General features: G+C 38.8%; 1 protein-coding gene across 1 annotated transcript in view; it reads right to left on the bottom strand.

Annotated features, from left to right (window-relative positions):
• The window catches only part of ICE1 (interactor of little elongation complex ELL subunit 1), a 97,821-nt gene extending 77,834 nt beyond the window's left edge, over positions 1-19,987 (bottom strand). Inside the window, exons 1-11 of the mRNA XM_063453085.1 lie at positions 19,908-19,987; positions 18,244-18,389; positions 17,239-17,297; positions 10,205-10,239; positions 9,921-9,939; positions 9,513-9,624; positions 8,483-8,559; positions 4,717-4,754; positions 1,065-1,147; positions 850-889; positions 670-729 (exon numbers count right to left, since the gene is read on the bottom strand). Of these exons, the coding sequence (XP_063309155.1) occupies positions 670-729; positions 850-889; positions 1,065-1,147; positions 4,717-4,754; positions 8,483-8,559; positions 9,513-9,624; positions 9,921-9,939; positions 10,205-10,239; positions 17,239-17,297; positions 18,244-18,330 (610 nt within the window). The 5' untranslated portion in view covers positions 18,331-18,389; positions 19,908-19,987. The remainder of the gene's footprint in view (positions 1-669; positions 730-849; positions 890-1,064; positions 1,148-4,716; positions 4,755-8,482; positions 8,560-9,512; positions 9,625-9,920; positions 9,940-10,204; positions 10,240-17,238; positions 17,298-18,243; positions 18,390-19,907) is intronic.
• Between the last annotated feature and the right edge of the window lie 204 nt (positions 19,988-20,191).

The following is a 20,191-nucleotide window of genomic DNA, read 5'->3' as shown; positions in this document are numbered from 1 at the left end:
TAGCCATCTATCCCAATAAGAGAACGGTCCGTATTTCCAGTCCTATATAGTCAATTAGATCCAAACACTTAAATTGAGACTGGCACTCCAGTCACTCGGATGCAGTGAGATTAACACTAAGTGCCTGTCTGTTTTTAATGTTAAACTAAATAGAGGCTCTGCACTACAAGGTTTTCATTTGTGATAAAGGTGCAGTGCAAGAACATTCAAGGCACTTGCAACCAATAAGTATTTTTAAGTTTTTGTTTTTTGTTTGCACACTAGCTTTTGAGTAAACTCAAAAGCTTGTATGCCAAAAAAACAAACTTTTTTTTTTTTTTAATATACTTATTGCTTGCAATTGCCTTGAATGTTCTTGAACTGCACCTTTATCACAAATGAAAACATTGTAGTGCAGAACATCTATTTAGTTTACAATTAAAAACAGACAGGCACTTATAGTTAGGATTTTATATATTATTCGACTGATGGTTAGCTATACATATCTATATACAGATAACCATCAGTAGAATATATCAAATCCCATGTCTATATGCCTCTAATTACCCATAATTTCAAAAAGTGCCTTGATGAAATACAGACTTACTCATGTTCAATCACAGCACTTATGTAACCGTTATTTTGCAAATCCAACTTGTTCTTTTAACGTGATTAAATGTACAGACTTACGTGTGTCCAGCTTTACAACAGGGGTTTCACTTCCAATCTGGGTTTGTGCATTTTTCATTTCTAAAAACGTATTAAATAGGATTTGGTTTTTTTAAACACGTTCAACAAAACATATGGAAACAGAAAGCAAGCCACACTGCATTGCAATTAAAAAAAAAAAACAAAAAAAAAAAACCCTACCTTTTTTGCTCTTTCCTTTCTGAAAAACGCTGATCTTTTTCTATAATGAATAATAAAAAAAGTAAATTATATATACATATACATACATACACACGAGAATATATAAATGTCTATATATTTAGAGAAAGACAGATCAGTCTTAACGCAGATATTGTGCATTTTCACATTTGAATGCGTGGAATGCATGCACTAAATACTCAGTAAAAGAATCATACCTGCATTTTATGCAATTGTTTCTCAAGTCTCTTCTTTTCCAACTTTAGCTTTTTGAATTCCTTCATTTGATTTACAGCAGAATCTGGTATGGAGGATACAGTATGATGTAAATGTGTATGCAACAATCACCAACTATTAAACTGCAACTGAATTTACATCAAAAAGTTAACAGATATGGGTATAATACAGACCTGAACAAGGAACATGCCAAACAGCATAACAACTACAGCATGCTATAGGAGTTATTGTGCCAGGAGTGCCCTGGAGACCCCCCCAAATGTAAGTAGTCAAAATGTTTGCTTACAGTGCTTCTGTTAGTGCTCCTGAGCTTAGCCCCGAGGTGTAGGGCCCGCTCGTTGGCTGATCCCTCTCAGTCAATAAGCTATTCCAGCTATCGACGGAGGAGGTGACCAGCACTTAGCTGACCCCAGATAAGTTGCCAAACAGTTATCAAATGATCTGACTTCTTACTCTAAGAGAGTTACCAGGGCAAATGGCCACTACATTGGGCTTCAGTTATGATGTTTGGAAAGTATATATATATATATATATATATATATATATATATATATATATATATATATATATTAAAACTCCAGCTTAAGGGGTAAATGTTATTTTTCTTTTATGCCCTTGCATCTATAAGTTTACTTATGTCACATGAGACCTGTGAATGTCAAACTGCAATATTAAATGGTCACACCAGACCCATAAACAATTTTAGCTTGCTGAAAAGTTTTATGTGTAAAGAGTGTGTGTTCCTCATTTTGCAAAAAGTGCAAATTTCAATAGAAATTGACACTTTTATAAATTAACCTGGTTACACCCCCTTGGCTTTCAAGCAGACAAAAAGTAATGTTACTTGCAGATTTTGGCAAGAGTTAGCAATTACTCTGCAGCAATTAAGCTGCATTGGGAAGTCTGTGACTGAAGTCTGTGACAGCCACAGAAAGTCTGGGCGTGGTTAGGGTGGGAGAACTTGCAAAGGCAGCAGACAAAAGAACTGCAGGTTTTGCAAGCCGATTTTATATCAGCCCATCCCATGTGTTCCCTATTAAAGGGACTCTCCAGTGCCAGGAAAACAAACCCCGTTTTCCTGGCACTGCAGGTCCCCTCTCCCTCCCACCTCCCATCCCATGTTGCTGAAGGGGTTAAAACCCCTTCAGTGACTTACCTGTATCCAGCACCGATGTCCCTCGGCGCTGGATCAGGGTCCACCCACGTCATCCGGCGGGGGAGACCTATTGAGCATGCACGGCAGGTGGCGGGGGAGACCTATTGAGCATGCGCGGCCGGTGGCGGGGGAGACCTAATGCGCATGCGGGCAATGCCGGGCACGCGCATTAGACCTTCCCATAGGAAAGCATTGAATAATGCTTTCAATGCTTTCCTATGGGGATTTCAGCGACACTGGAGGTCCTCACATAGCGTGAGGAAGTCCAGCGACCTTATAACACTTTTCGTGTTCTATGAACACGATAGTGTCCTCTAGTGGCTGTCTAGTAGACAGCCACTAGATGAGGACTTAACCCTTCAAGGTAAATATTGCAGTTTATGAAAACTGCAATTATTACACTTGCAGGGTTAAGGGTAGTGGGAGTTGGCACCCAGACCACTCCAATGAACAGAAGTGGTCTGGGTGCCTAGAGTGTCCCGTTAAGAGTTAATAAGCATGTAGGGATGAATATAAAAAACAAAATACCCTTTTCTGTCTCTCAGAAGCTTAAAGGGAAACTCCAGTGCCAGGACTGCAGGTCCCCTCTCCCTCCCACCCCCGGTAGCTGAAGGGGTGAAAACCCCTTCAGGTCACTTACCTGAGACCCCGCCGATGTCCCTCGGCGGTGGTTTCGGGTCGGCGTTGCTCCTCCCTGTAATCAAGTCAGCCGGTGGGCGAGACTGATCCCGCCCGCCGGCTGAGGTAACCCAATGCCGCGCACGCGCATAAGGTCTCCCCATAGGAAAGCATTGAAAAAGATTTTCAATGCTTTCCTATGGGGAATTGAGCGACGCTGGAGGTCCTCACACAGCGCGAGGACGTCCAGCGACGCTCTAGCAAAGAAAATCTTTGCTATCAACGCGGAAGTGCCCTCTAGTGGCTGTCTAGTAGACAGCCACTAGAGGTGGAGTTACCCTGCAATGTTATTATTGCAGTTTATAAAAGAATTGCACTAATTACAACTGCAGGGTTAAGAGTAGTGGGAGTTGGCACCCAGACCACTCCAATGAGCAGAAGTGGTCTGGGTGCCTGGAGTGTCCCTTTAAGGAAACAAGGTGAATGGTTAGAGTTAGGACCCACCTAAGAGGTCTGCCTTGACGTGGCAGGTGGGTATACCCTTTCAAGGCTATTGGAGGCAACTAAAAACCTCCATTTGTTTAATTATACATAGGGATTTGGGAAAGAGTGCAGGTAACTTTTTTTCTTTGTTTTTTACTGTATGTATTCGGGTTAATGTGTACTATGATCATTGCTGCCGCCCAGGAGTAATGTGAGTTTGAGCGCAGGACTTGTTTTTTGTATTTGTATTCACTTTGGTATCACACAGCTATGTTACAATGCTGCTGCCCATCCCATGTGTTTCCTATTAAGGGTTAATAAGCATGTAGGGATCTATATAAAAAAAATACCCCTTTCTGTCTTAGAGACATCTTTGCCAGAAGCTTAAGGAAGCAAGGTGAATGGTAAGAGTTAGGACCCAATTAAGAGGACTGCCTTGACGTGGCAGATGGGCATACCCTCTCATTGCCATTGGTGGTAATTAAAAACCTCCATTTGTTTAAATATACATAGTGATTTGGGAAAGAGCGCAGGTAACTTTTCTTTGATTTCAGATTTATCCCCAATAAAATAATTATTAAATGCATGCAAGTTTTTATTTGGGGTATATCTACTAAACAATGTTTTTATTTGGGCAGTGGAGTGTCCCTTTAATTGACCATGTATTAAATGGACACTATATTCACCATAAACAACTTTAGCTTAATAAAAGTAGTTTTGGTGTAAAGATCATGCCTCTTGCCCACTTAGAATTTAAATCTCTTTGCTTATGCAACCTCAGGGACAACTCCCGGCATGTGCCTTCCTAAACACTTCCTATAAAGAGAGTCATCTAATGTTTACATTTCCTTTATTGCAAATTCTATTTAATTTGGAAATTCTAGCCTCCCGCTCTGTTAATACCTTGCTGGACCCTGCAGGAGCTTCCTGTGTGTGATTCATGTTCAATTTACAGAGCAAGAGATACAAAGAACTGATTGGAAGTGAAACCATTTTCATGCAGGCTATCAGTCACATGCTGGGAGGTGTGGCTAGGGCTGCATAGGCAGAAACAAAAGTGATTTAATAATACTAAATGGCAGAGAATTGAGCAGTGAGATTTCAGAGGCATGATTTATACATTTAAACTAAGTCATAAAGCTCAATATGTTTTGGAGACTATAGAGTTCCTTTAATGCTGGGTCCAGCAAGATCTCTCTTTCTAGCAATTGCTGGACCTGCAAGTCCAATCATACCTATTGCAACAGATTTGTCTACGGGAGGCTTTGATAATACCACTGATTATGCAATGACGTGCTCAACATAATAAAGATATTATATTCACACAAAAACAAACTATTTAGTAAATCGAAATAAAAGTGATAATTCCCAATTACCTTCCACTTTCTTTAACTTTGCTTCCAGTTTCTTTTTTCTAAAAAGTAATAAAACATACATAAACATTAACTTCAGAGAATTTAAAGCTTAGAAAAATTAAACCCAAGCCTTCTTTGTCAGGTGTATATGTATCAGGAGGTGCAGTGTTGCCAATTCTTAGCAATTAAGACATATGTAAATACAGAATTAGCACATGCTTTAATTTGAGCTTATCCCTTTGGAATTATGGTGAATTACCAATACAGTACCAGTTTAAAGATAACATACCTGACTAACTGAATGTATGTGTGTTGCAATCTAAAAGGGAAACTTCACACATGAAGCTCTCCAGCAAGTGAGTGTTTTAGGTGTGTGGAGTATGTGGAGTATGCATACATAATTACATAGCTGAAAAGAGACTTGCGTCCATCAAGTTCAGCCTTCCTCACACACATTTTTTGCTGTTGATCCAAGAGAAGGCATTAAAAAAACAAAAACAAAAAAAAAAACACAAAAAAAAAAAACAAAAAAAAAACCCAGTTTGATGCACTTCCAATTTTGCAACAAGCTAGGAAAAAAATTCCTTCTTGACCCCAGAATGGCAGTCAGATTTATCCTTGGATCAAGCAGTTATTACCCTACATTGAAAGATTATATCCTTGAATATTCTGTTTTTGCAAGACATGTGTGTGTCTAATGAAGTAACATGACTGGAATGCGTGTGATATGGTATGGATAACTTCTTGGCAATGTGACAATACATATCATACTTATACAATATGTATATATTTATTTACAACATTGTTTCCTTGTCTTTAACTTAATTTGGCAAATTATTTTAAGTGTCTGTCCAACCAAAAATTTGGCTTCCGTTAAACAATGTGCTATATGTGCATACTAACACGAAAGATATTTCCCAAGACACCCAAAATACTCTGAATGTTTTTTGCAAACTGTTGGTTGTGAAGACATAATTCTCAGTTCATCAAGTTCTACATTGTGTGCTGCCACATTTATAAGTGCCAGTATAGCTTTTTCAAGTGGGACTAATATTAGAGGACACAGAAATGTAACTAGGTGACAGAATACTAGCCAAATTAGAAGACTTTCTAGCTACAGTGCAAACCCAAGTATGTGCTAATTGTTCGACGCACTTGTTTCACTATAAAAAGACATCCACAATTTTATAAGAAATATTAATGACAGTAAAAAGTGCTTAAAAAAAAAAAAAAAAAAAAAAAAGGAATTATCTTAAAGAGGTACATGACTTACATGGATAAAGGTGCACCATGCCCATAGTATACAACCACTTTACTGCAAAGACATGCTTAGTGTTGAAATTATAAGAGTGGAGCCACAAGACAAGAGTCTGGAGAAATGCATCTACATATTCACTATGTTCATTGTGGGACTTGATGCCAGCAATGATTGATCTGCCAAAAGGTGGAATATTGTGTATGTGTACTTTAGGAAAGTGATGAAAATAGGCATAACTGGATGTTCAACTTTCAAATATTCCGCAGTCTCTAGTGTCAGTGTTCCACTACAAACTGCTTGCTTAACTACAGTAATAAACGGAAAGAAGAAATGGTTGCCACAAACTCTGAGACTACCAGAAAAAAACCTTCCACTCCAAATGGAAAGAGTGCATAGAGTATTTCTGGAGTTACAGTGCCCTTCAATATATCTCAAGGCAGTGAAATTTTGCTTTCCGAAAGTCACAGATAAAACCAAAGTGTAAGCTGCCTCACAATGATGCTTTTCCTTGAATCACTAGAATCCAAATTACTCATCTCAGTTGATGCAAAATATAGAACTTTCTCCAAGATTTTTTTTTCCCTCTGATGTATCCAGACTACCTGCAAGTTTCACAGGAAGACAAAAATACCCAATAGTACACCTAAGCAGAGTAAACTTGCTTTGAAAAATGTTTTGATTCCTGACAGAGAGGACAAATATGACCATTATGGTTGGCTGAGGAATTGAAAAGTTATCACAGAACATTTGACAAAATGGACCAGAATACTCTGGAAATACAAACCGCTCAACACTAAGCCAATGTCCCAAAAACCTACACCTGAAGAGAGGAAAATGCCAACTTAACCAATCACTGAGAATGAAATTGCATCTTACATGGGCAAGTGAGAAGGTAAATTACATTATCGCTATTGCACATTATTCAGGATTCCATTTTAAAAAAGTTTATTCGTTACTGTGGATTTAAATTACTATATTTTAGTTAGCTTTGATTATTTACAGGCAAAGTAATTACCACAATTGTAAAAGCCCTTATTTACATTAAAGAATAAGTTAAGGCAATTAAAAAAAAAATCTCTTCAATGAAACTTTTTGTCATTAGTCCTTGGTTTAAACTGAACATTGAATAATGTTTTAGCAATTTTTGATTATATATGGTTAATCATGGAGAATTAATTTTTCTGATTTATAGATTTTCACTGCCTTATCTTATGTGTATATCCAAACAATTATATTAAATAAGTTTTTTATATAATGAGATGGAATTTGAACATAAGAAAAACTACAGAAATATGGCGGTTTTGTGTGGTCCCATATTAATTTAAATGCTTTAGAATGGGATGTATACAGTTACGCTAAACTCGGCTGACAGACCGGGATATAGATATATTGCTAAATAGATAGATAGAACAAAGGACAGCGTTCATTAAGAATGACCTGAGGAAAAAATGTAAAAACGCATTGTGCCATTGCAGTTTTTACCAATGCTGCTTACTATTTGAAAAATATGTCTTCTTACTTATATGCAAGATTTGATAAAATTTTATTTGAAAAACCAAAAAATATTATTATTGTATAATTTTTGTGCATTTCTACTTTCTTTGGAGGACCGGTGAAGCATTGTTTCCAGAGCGTTGGGGGATCCTCAGACAAATGCGGTTTTAATTTGAGCCGGTTCATATAGGCTCAAGGAAATGTGAGTGTCCCAAAATTTGTGATTTCAGCATATGCTGATTTGCCTTGATATACATATACATACATACATACATGCATTTACATATATATAGTTTATAAGTATGTAGGGGCAGCACCCCTTCCTGTCTCAGAGAAATTTGCCTTTTAGCTGATATCAGCAAGGTGATTTGTATGTGTTATAGCCCTATTCAGGGCTAAGTATGTAGGGGGTTTAAAAAACAAAACAAACAAAAAAAAACCCTTCAGGTCTCATTAGAGATGTTTACACTTTGTCTGATACCAGCAAAGTTTACTGTATGTGTATAAGCCCTATAAAGGGTTAAATGTTAACGGGTTTATAAAGCACCCCTTTCTGTCTTACTGGAGATTCTTGGCTGGTATCAGCAAATCTAATGGCTAGTGTAGGAACTCACCTATTGAGGCTTGCCTTGACGTGGCAGGTGAGCTTATATATTCAAATGGGCATTGGAATAAAACTAAAGAGCCTCCATTTTGTTTAAATGTACATGGGGATTTAGGCCAGAGCGGGGGGGTGTGTGTGTGTGTGTGTGTGTGTGCGTGCGTGTGCATATATATATATATATATATATATATATACACCCCCCCCCCCCCTCTCTGGCCTAAATCCCCATTGGGGGGGGGGGGGGGAGCGATTGTGTGATTGTTCCATGGGTGAATTTGTTGCCATTGTTTCAACTTACACAATATATATTTCTTCACAATTTTAAAGATTTAATTGTATTTGTAAAAACCAAGGGTATTTAACAGGACACCTTTAAGGGGCTACTATAACAATGGCAAGTTGTAATCATTTTCAATCAAACTGTCACTTACGCTACATCATTTTTCACACATTCTTCTTTGATGCGGTTATATTCCAGTTGTGTTTGCTGGTAAATCTTGAGAGAAGACTGAAAAATAAAACAAACCAAATAAACATTAAAATCAAACATTCCGACCAAGAAAATGTGATTACAATAATAAAATGAATGCATTTTAATGTGAAAGTTAGCTGTGAGTTGCATAAATTTGCTTAGTGGCCAACCCACTATGATTACTGAGAAGATCAAAAGATTGTTTTCTTGTTTTCTTCTCAAAACCATAATATTTCCATATCACAGTGCTGAAAACAAAACTGTTTTGATGTGTTCACTAATAACATCTCCTAGTCAAAGAATATATCAAAATGAATACTTTAAGATATATTAAGGCATTACTCACCGCCTTCCCACACTTCCCACAATGCATGAGCCACTATAAAAAGTTGTGTCCATGGGCATTTATAATACCCCTGCATCCATCATCTCCCATGTGACCAGCCCCGATTGTAAATTAAACAATTGCCTTTATACGACATACAACCCTCATGATGCCAACATACAGAATTACTCAGCCCATGTCATGTGGAGTTACTAGCAGTGATAAGCTAAGTTCTCGAAGTTCCCTACCCCAGCACTCTGTCTTTCACTGCCATCCAAAGCTTGACAGCCAATATGGTAGTTAACACTCACATTAGCCATGGAGCATTACTGTGCTTTAGTTGCTAGGAGAGCTTTATCTCAATCTGTGCAAAAATGGTTTGAAACAAAACAGGGTGAATGTATCCACAGACTCTCTGCACTAAAAACTGTATAATAAGCGGTACTGATTCTGGAGCACCTTTAACCCCTTAAGGACACATGACATGTGTGACATGTCATGATTCCCTTTTATTCCAGAAGTTTGGTCCTTAAGGGGTTAAAATGTTTACTTTTTTGGATGTATAAAAACACAACATTGTCTTTGTTTTTTCATCACTGGAATACTGAAAACAAACCGTTTTATCTATGGAAAAAAATATATATATTTTTTTTTACAAACTTACCGTCTTCTCTTCTAACTCTGCTTTTAGGTATTTCAACTCTTCCAGGTTTTTTTCTTGAGGTGTAATTGTTTGCAACATTTGTTCCAGTTGACATCTTAGGGTGTCGTTCTCTCTAAAAGAACATTGTTTTATATTATTCAAATCATGAAATATAAACTAGCAGTATAAACAAAACAAGAGCTTTCTTTATTAACTATACATTTTCAATTCAGATATAAAGATCTTCTTAATATATACAAGAAATTACATGACAGGGTGATATGGGTTAAAATATTCATACTATAGTGAAATATTTAAAGATTAGAACCCAGACATACAAGAACTAAAATGTTAAACATATTGTGTTAATGAAAAACAAAAATCACATCCAAACTCTATCCCCACCAAACAAAGGAAATAAAGACTAACCTTTCTGTAAACTGAAGCTGTATTTTTTTAGTAAAGGAATATATTCTACTTCAAGTAACATGAAAGATAATTTTTGTAAAAACAAACACGCACACATAGAATTAAAAAATGACACTCGTCAATACAAAGAAAGATGCAGGCTATATAATTCAGAGTGGTGTACAGATACACATCTTGTAATAAATATTTTTTTTTTGCCACTAATTCGAGTGTGTCTGAACCATTAACATAACCATGTGCACAGTAAAAATTTAAATGAATTTTAAATATTTTGTAAAGGATATCATCACACTTCTGTTGATATTCTGCCAGCAAGTGACTGTAAGGGAAAAAAAAAAAAAAAAAAAGAAAGAAAAATGTTAAAGATATGGAATATATGTATCAGGGTGAATGTCTCCTGTGTGAGACTAAAACGTTGAAGTCTGTGTGACTATGTGCTATGAAATATTGTACAGCAAATCTATTGAGTGTGAATATATATATATATATATATATATATATATATATATATATATATATATATATATATTTTCACATACATACACACAAAGAAAGTACACCCTGTTTGAATTCTATTATTTTACACATCAGGAATAACAATAATAATCATTTATTTCTTAGCAGGTCTTAACCTCTTTCATATTAAATGCACCCACCTTTATTATATATCATTTTATTCAGGGGAAACAGGGCTTTCATTTAATATCAAATATTTAGCTATGAAACATAATTTAATATGAAAAAAATGGGAGAAAATAAGATTTTTTTTATTTTTTTAGTTCTACATGATATTTTAACTGTCAATGTCATAATACTGTTTGCTTTTACTGCAATAAAATACACATTTGTATTCGGCAAAGTCTCACGTGTAAAACAGTACCCCCTATGCACAGGTTTTATGATGTTTTGGGAAGTTACAGGGTCAAATATAGCAGAATTCGCCAGATTGGTTACGTTGCCTTTGGGACTGTATAGTAACCCAGGAATAAAATTTACACCCATAATGGCATACCATTTGCAATAGTAGACAACCCAAGGTATTGCAAATGGGGTATGTCCAGTCTTTTTTAGTAGCAATTTGGTCACAAACACTGGCCAAAGTTAGCGTTCGTATTTGTTTGTGTGTGAAAAATGCAAAAAACGCCAATTTTTGCCAGTGTTTGTGACTAAGTGGCTACTAAAAAAAAGACTGGACATACCCCGTTTGCAATACCTTGGGTTGTCTACTATTGCAAATGGCACGCCATCATAGGGGTAATTTTCATTCTTGGGCTACCATAGGGTCTCAAAGGCAACGTAACCAATCTGGCGAATTTTAATGTGAAAAAAATTAAACACAAGCCTTATATTTGACTCTAACTTTTGAAAACACCATAAAACCTGTACATGAGGGGTACTGTTGTACTCGGGAGACTTCACTGAACACAAATATTTGTGTTTCAAAACAGTAAAAAGTATCGCAGCAGCAGGGGGACTACCTGTCATTACAGTTAGTCCCCCTGCTGGCAATGCCTCAGCCAGCTAACCCGGCCATGCGATTGTGAGGTCCTCACAAGGACCTCACTCTCACATGGCCGGGGGGCCCCCAGGAGGACGGACGTGCCGCGGGGGGCTTCCTGGGAGTCCCCCCAAACGCGATCACCATCGATCCTGGGTAAGTGAAAAATAAAAAAAAAAGGCGTACTATTACGCCCGGCGGCGTTTAGAGCCGCTTAAAATAGGACGTAATAGTACGCTCTCCGGTCTTAAGGGGTTATTCTGCTAGGTCCAGAAGTAACCCAACCATACTTGCAACCCCTTAAGAGGAGAATCGGTTTACCCAGGTACGCATCACTTTGAACAAATATTAAACGCTCACACATTGAGGGTGAAGTTACCAACCATAGGTCTTGGTAATCAACAGGTGGTACATACTAATAAATCAGGCAACCCTTCAAGCCATAAGACCCCTTCAAAAAAGCTAACAGGTATGCTAGATCCTTCATACCTTTTACCCCAAGCATCGTTATCTGGCAGTTAGGATAATGGAACGGCCCCGTATACAGGTTAAGGTACTGTAGAAGTTTCCGCAAGACCAACACCCATCCTCAGAGGTATTTTCGCACATCGGTCCAAATCATAGATATAGTCTCGCGACACTGTGCTCAGATGTTTAGAAAGGGAGTCCCTTTCCTTATCCATTTACCGCTTATCAAATTCCCCAGAGGCCTACACCCTGCCTCTGTTTTAATGGCACAGCACAGAGGCAAAACATAGACAGCGCCTCTATCAGCCACTTGGCAATTAGCAGGGCCTCACCATCTTACAAGTAGTTAACTTCTTCGCCACCCGGCATTTATAGAGACGCCAGTTAACACAAGTCACAAATAACCATATCGGGATAAGTCTCATGTTTAAATTTCATTATAACATGTCTCACGTGTCAGACCAAGAGGCGGACATCTACCTACCCAGCACGCCAGCTAGACCACCCACTCTAACTACGGCCCCTACATCAGGCAAGAACCAAGACCCCTGTTCTTTAAGATCATGGATGAGCTCAAAGATCGCCGCAGAACTGAGGCGTAGGGGGATACCTTATCCTGCTACCGCCAGGAAGGCACAGTTATACAGAATTCTGATGACCAGTACAGATAATCCACAGCCAGGGTCCAGTACTCAAGATAACATTAATGACACCCTTACAGAGATTCAGACCACAATGACAGCCATGCTATCATCCATCAATAATTTGAACAAAAGAAAGGAAAAGTTGGAATCTCCAGCACCAGCTACCGTGTGTCCCTCGAATATCCATCCTACACAAATCAGCAAAACTGTCAGGGTAATGTCACAGGTACACAATTCACAGGATTTCACTACACATATCATCACACCAGCACATATGGTCCCTCCAAACATCAAGAAAGACATATTGGAGGGAAAGGATGTAAAACTCATATCATTACTGATTGCATCACAAGACATAGTAGAAAACAAGACATACAGCTACAGTGACCTGTAAGTGGTGCTCAAAGCCAAAGATCCAAAGTTAGGTAAAAAGTTTCCCACACCAGACTTTGTACTAGTCTTCGGGTTATATAGAGAGACGCAATATGCTTCAATTTTCCCCAACATAGAGAGGAACTGGACTTGTACATGCACAAGTTGTTAGATCTGGGGAACAAGTACGGTGGTACTAATTTTTACGATCACAAATCATTTTCAGCCAAGGCAGCAGTTCAACATCAGGATAGATTGGAGTTACATAGACACTGAATTGTTCTGTCGACACTTTGCTGGGCTAGTACCACCGACTTGTGCAATCTTCAAACTCTCATTCTACCAATTTGTGCTCCAACGAGCCAAGTCTACCCACCACTAGCTACCCCTAGCACAAGTAGAGTCGAACACAAAGGGTTAAAAGACAAGCTGTGGAGACCTATTGTTGGGCAAGACACAGATATGCAATAACAAACACAGGAGGCTGGAATTTCAGCCCATGCAAGTTGTTGCATGTCTGCTCCATCTGTTACCGAGCCCATGCTAAGACCATGTGCCCAAACCAACTCTTCCCCAGGAAATGACTGACCGAAGTCCAGGTCGACACGTTGTCTTTTTAACTTAACTCTCACCCTTCACGGTATTTAGTACAATTCCTAATCACGGGTTTCACAGAGGGGTCCCACACAGGGTTAATCACACTACCAACAGGTACACTTGAGTGTAACTACCTACAATCAGCCACTATAGAACCAACCTGTTACCAACAGAAGTAGAGAAAGGCTTCATGCTTGAGCCATTTAAAATTCCACCGTTCACATGTTGGCAGACCAACCCCATGGGTATTGCAACCAGAAAATATAACAATAAAAATGATTGGTAATTGACCTGTCTGCTCCCCATTCTGTTGTTGTATCAAGCCCAAACTCACTGATACCTTCTGAGGAATTTTCATTGCAATATGCCACGGTAGACAATGCCATAGAGGCAATTTTGGAGGCTGGGATAGCAGCTTGGCAAAATCGACATTTCCAATGCCTTTAAGCTGCTTCCGATATAACTGTCACTGTGGCATTTGCAGGGAATAAAATGGAATGGTCTTTATTATTTTGCCAGCGGGATAACTTTCGGGGCTAAGAGTAGCCCCAAACAATTCAATCTTTTTGCAGAAACACTGTGCTGGCTCCTGCTGAAAGTCAGCGGTTGTCCAATCGTAGTACATTACTTGGACGACTTTCTGACAGTAGAAAACCCCAATACCACACCTTAGAGTATAGCCAAGACAGTAGCACTATTTTTCCTGCTGGGAGTGCCGGTACCGACTGAGAAACTGTAGGTCCCACCACCAAACTGACGTTTCTAGGGATATGCCTAAACTCAGTTGCAGTGCAAGCTAGTCTCCCCAGCGACAAAGTTCAGAGAATCAAGGCAGAGGTCGAATAGTTCCTCATCAGAGGGATCACTTTTCGGAAAGACCTGCAATCTCTCCTGGGTTCTCTGAACTTTGCCATGAAGATAATTCCACAAGGTCGCGCGTTTATTTCAAAGACAAGTCTATTACCAAACCTACCACACGACGACAGTATAATCACACTGGACGGACAGGCTAGGGCAGATTTGACTATGTGGAGCCAATTCTTAGCGCACTGGAATGGGGTAAACATGTTCATCCCACCTTTAACAGAAAACTCCCCAGTGTTATGGAAAGACGCAGCAGCCCACTCAGGGTTTGTATCCATTTTCGGTGACGAATGGTTCATTGACATATGGCCAATAGAGACAGCAACTCTGCCATCATTCAACAGTGCCTCTGCCCTGTTCGAAATCTACCCGATAGTGTAAGTGTTCACACAATCCACTTAACAGTGGAAGGGAACGACCATAAAATGCTTTACAGATAACACGGCGGCACACAAAATAATTAACAAAGGCAGATACTCTTCCCTGACAATCATAAGTCTCGTCAGGAGACTCACGTGGTTGGCAGCAACCCAAAACTTTCTCCTGATCTGTGAACATACACCAGGCAATCAACAGCAGCTGATGCCCTCTCTCGTTCCAACCTACATGTTTTCTTCCAAGAACATCCCACAGCCAAGAGAATCCCAAACAGACCACTGCTATTCCAGGAACTCATTCTGGACTAGCAATACTAATAGCACACTGGAAAATGCTGGCACAAACAGCACTTCACCTAATACCAGACATTCATACAGCCGTGCTCTCATCATATTCAACAGATTAATCACCGAATATCGAATCAAAAACCCGTTGACATTAGATACTATGGTGGCATTTAACTCTTTTCGCCACCTAAATCTAAAACTGCACATAATACGATAAAACGATATCCAACAGGCATACAATACCACATCATAAAAAAATACTCCAGTCACAGTACCTTTAAGTCATCAAACCCAATAAAAAACATCTTAAAAGGCATCCTACAGTTAGGTCACAAACCCATGAAACGATAACCAATAGACGATAAAAAGTTTAGAGCATTATCTGATGTATTGGACACGCAACCGTTCGAAACAAACAATACTATCAAAACCCCTAAATTATTGGCCTTCTACGGCCTAATGAATTTACAGTCGAAAATACAAACAATACTACCAACATGCTCAAAATAGCAGACCTAAACAAAGTAGAGGAACACTAGGTGTTGACAATACACCAATCAAAAAAATATGGGACCACCTGTAGACATACAACTATTCCACACAGGTAACAGATGGTGCCCAGTTCAGTTGCTCGACCACTTGCATCCGACCATCATAGGTCAGGACAAAACCGCTCCCCTATTGCGATTACACGGTAACCCACTGACATCATCAAAATTCATGGTATACGTTAGAACTCTATTTACCAAAATAGGGTGCGATCCAACAGCCTTCACGGGCCATTCATTTTGGATAGGGGCAGCGCTGCCTCAAGTCAAAACGTATCAGTACACATAAATCAAAGGACTGGGACGATGGAAATTGTCTGCATACAATCGGTACATACCACAACTGGAAAAAGAACTAAGACAAGCTTTTCAAGAGTTAGCTACTTAAATTAAACTGATTTATTATATATTCAAGTTTGCATTGCTAAATCTCTTTTTGCCCTCTTTATTTACCATCCGGCCCGAACCATTCGGCACACCACAACCGACTGTAGTAAATATAATGGTTAACACTTACTCAGCTTTTTTTTTTTAATAACTATATTTACATTTTTATTTGCATCCTAAAACCAAGTCCCTGGAGTGCTGTCATATAAATCAGCCTATAATGATACCGATAGTGCAGATAATGCAGGTGGTGGCGAGGCCCACCACAAGCTCTCTCTAACTCATAGCTCCAACTCTCTTGAATCACTAGCAACGCTCTAGGCGGCATACCAAGCTCTCAAGAGTTGAAGAAAGATCTGCTGGAAATAGATATTGTATGCTGCATCCAGCCGTCTCCTTTACAATGTGAAACCCCCTGGCAGCCGGCACAAAGCCACTTACCACCAGGGAGTGTAATGTCCACCTCCCTGGCCACAGGTAAATGGCAGGGAGAATATCAGTACCAGTTATCGTATCAATGGCCACCACTAAATTGGCATGGGCCCATAAAAGTATATATTGGTCGATTCCTAACACACATACCTAGTGGTTTATTCACTCAACAGTGAATTATGGTAAACTGAAAACTAAACAGTAAAATTCATGCCAATAACCAGTGACAATAGCAGAGTTTGTGATATTTTTTGTAACAACTACTTTGCAAGCCTTTTTCCCCATGCTACTCAAACTGTTTAGTGAATAAACCCTCTTATTTTGAGGTGATTTTATATTCTTTGTACAGACAAACTTGGAAAATTAATTCAAACCATAATAGTGAGATTTATCTTGGAAAAATGTGTTCTTTATTTTACTCAAAATGCTAAATTTTATAAACTTCAAGTTTCAAAAAAATAAAAATAAACTTCAAGTTTCAAAAAAAAAAAAATGCTAAATTTTAAGAATGGTTCTATTGGTTTCCAAGGCGGATGGTCCTTACTTCTAATTTTGCCTCAGAATAGCACCTGTTTTGCATTGTTAAATTCCCTCAATGTTTTAAAACAAATGAACTGTTGATTACAACAGCAACTTGCAATCAAAACCAGTGACTGCAGCATATGCAAGTATGTACACACACACACACTACAACTTTTGTAAATTACCATAAAAAATAAAAAGGATATATTGAAGTGTTGTGGAATACTAAAATGTAAACAAGTAAACCATGCTAAAACAAACATTTATAAATTTAAATTAAAAAAAAAAAAAAAAAAAAAAAAAAAAAAAAAAAAAACTTACTCTGAATCAATTATCTTTTGCTTGAGAACAATCAAAGCTGCTACATATTCATTTAAATTCTGAAAATTTCAAAAGAGGAGCATATATTATTAATTTGTTTAAAAATACAATATATCACCAAAACGCAAAAAACAACAAATATATTGGTAACCAATTGATAAAAAGTGCTTTTATCCAACGATAGTAAGAGTGATAAAACAAATTTCACTAACTCCTTTTCTGCCTAAATCAGAAAAGATTATTGTCCTAAACTCTGTTCTCACTGTTAACATTGCAGTACCAAGCTTAACTGTCGTATATCTCAAGGTTAGCGTAAAAATAAATAAAATACACTTTTGTAGAGTATATGATTACATCAAAGGTTGACAGTCACGGAAAGTCAAGTGCATTGATGATGCTCATAAGAAACAGGTATCTTATTGACCCATTTGTTTTATTTTTATTCTTTTAGAGGTAACGCTAAACAGACCTCTCAGGAGTTTTGCACAAGTGAATTTGTTATGTTTATTTATATCTTATTTAGTCCTTTAATTAGTGTAACTGATAAAGTGTAGTTCGTTCACATTGCTTGTATGTCAGGGGATCAACACTTAAGAGGTTGCGATTAGTGTGTATAAAAAAAAAAAAAAAAAAAGTGTTGCAAAGCTGCAGATCTCATTTGCAGCCTTGCAAGTTCTCTCCTAACCCAGACCCAACTTCCAAAAGCAGCTGGGTTAGAACTTTTTGGAAAGCAGGTGCTCTGGGCAATTGCCTGCCTCTCAAGTTTAGGCCCACTGAACTAAACAACCAGGAAGGAACAGGGCCAGTTGCCTGAGTTGCCTGATTGACAGCCAAGGGAGTGTAAAATGGTTAATTTATGAAAGTGCAAATTTCTACTGAAAAAAAAAAAATGTCTCATTTACCGTAATTATCATTAAAAAAAAGTCTTAAATACTATAGGTTCACACAAGTATCCCATGAATGGAGTAAGATTCCACTCATAGAACAAGTTCTGTTTTGCTCTACCTGTTGCATGGCAGTACAATTCTGACAGGTTCCTGTTGCCTCAGAGGCAATGCCAGCTGGCTTGGAATGAGTCTCCCCGGGCATCATGATGATGATGATGATCACTAAACCCTCCTAAGCAGAGGTGAAGGCCGGAATCAACTACACTGAAAAATAGAAACAAAGGCTTTAAAAATATGGTATTGTGAAGATTATAAAGATAACAGAGTGTTAAAGGACCACTCTAGGCACCCAGACCACTTCAACTTAATGAAGTGGTCTGGGTGCCAGGTCCAGCTAGGGTTAACTAATTGTTTTATAAACATAGCAGTTTCAGAGAAACTGCTATGTTTATCAATTAGTTAAGCCTTCCCCTATTTCCTCTAGTGGCTGTCTCACTGACAATCACAGTGAGAGCACGCAAGCGTCCATAGGAAAGCATCATTCAGATAACACTTATAAATTGCATATATAAAGAATTAAAAGGTTACCATAATTTTGCACAACTCAAAAGCTAACTTAAAAAGTTCACTATGGCGTGTATTTTTTTTTTTTAAACACTAATAATCCAATGTTTTTATTATACATTGTATTAAAGCATATGCCAATCATTTAGATGGTGGCTTATCATTCATTTTATATGAGCAAAATGCATTACCTGTACAAATGTTTTCTATGCAGATGGACAACAAGTGAGACAAGTAAACTAAGTGCTATCTGGCATTGTGGTTAGAAATTTCACGTTTTATTTTACATGAAAACTAGTTGTGGGATGTTATTAAAGTAGAATTGTTTTAAGACTATAATGGAAAGGTTATTGAATACCTCACAGTAACATATTTGCAGAGGTAGACAATTTTATGTCACATTCCTTCTCCAGTTCTCTATTTTGCTTTTATAAAGCTGAGAGAATAATCCAGGCTACTGCAACATTTTCAAATGAACCATAAGCCATTCTACATGAAAATAGCAGCTACTGTAGGTCTTAAATAAAAAAAGAACCCCAAAGGTAACATCTCCGCTTAGGGTTTAGTGGCCATGCGGTGCAGTGGAAGGTGTCTGACAGCCCCTGGAGGCGTGTTCTCTTCCAAATGTAAACAGTGTTGCCTCTCAGAAATGACTGTTTATATTTGTCAGAAAGCAAGGATAGAATGCGATGAGGAAGAAAGTGACTCTGGTGGCAGTCTGACACTCACTAGATGAGTGTGTGTTCTATTCCAAATGTAAACATTGACTTTTCTTAGGAACAACTTACATTGTGCGAGAAAAGAGGGGACGAATCCGATAACAATGAAGTGGTGTAGTTACTTAAACCAATCTGAGGTTAACAATGCATCATGACACTCTCTTTCTGCAACAGCCCAGACCCAGACACACACGCACTATTCAGGGAAACAGCATGAAAGCCAGAGAAACAGCACAGCAGAGACTATGTATAGCCGGTAGGCAGTGCAACCCTCCCCCAGCCGGGTACCCCCGCACACCCAGTGTCCATGTAACATACCGGCATGTAGCAAGCAGTCCTGTCTAGCACACAGAGATCGCACACTGCATGTCTACTCTCATAGCACCCACATAACGCCATAACAAAGCGCACAGGGAGGCGGCCCGCGGGCCGGGTATATCTATGAGCGGATAGAATAAAGCCAGGCAGAAACATGTGAATATTAACCCGTGATACTCACTCCGCAGCTCTTCCCTTCCTGTTTAGGAAGCCATTCCACACTCACAGTGCGCATGCTGGGGGCGGGGCGGCAGGACACACTAACACTGCGACTGCGCGTCACCGAGCCGGTCGGCCCCCAGTCCTGACACTGCGCATGCGGGGGGCGGGGCTGTCAGCCGCACTGTTACTGCGCCTGCGCAGGCTGGAATCTCCCGCCACACCGAGTACGCGCAGAGTAATGACGTCACATGACAAGTCTTCACTAATAATACGCATGCGCACTGACTGCTCTATGTGGGCTGG

Source organism: Pelobates fuscus, chromosome 4 (assembly GCF_036172605.1).
Source record: "Pelobates fuscus isolate aPelFus1 chromosome 4, aPelFus1.pri, whole genome shotgun sequence".
Classification (NCBI taxonomy): Eukaryota; Metazoa; Chordata; class Amphibia; order Anura; family Pelobatidae; genus Pelobates; species Pelobates fuscus.
Note: the sequence above shows the minus strand (reverse complement) of the source record. Positions and strands in the feature narration are given on the sequence as shown.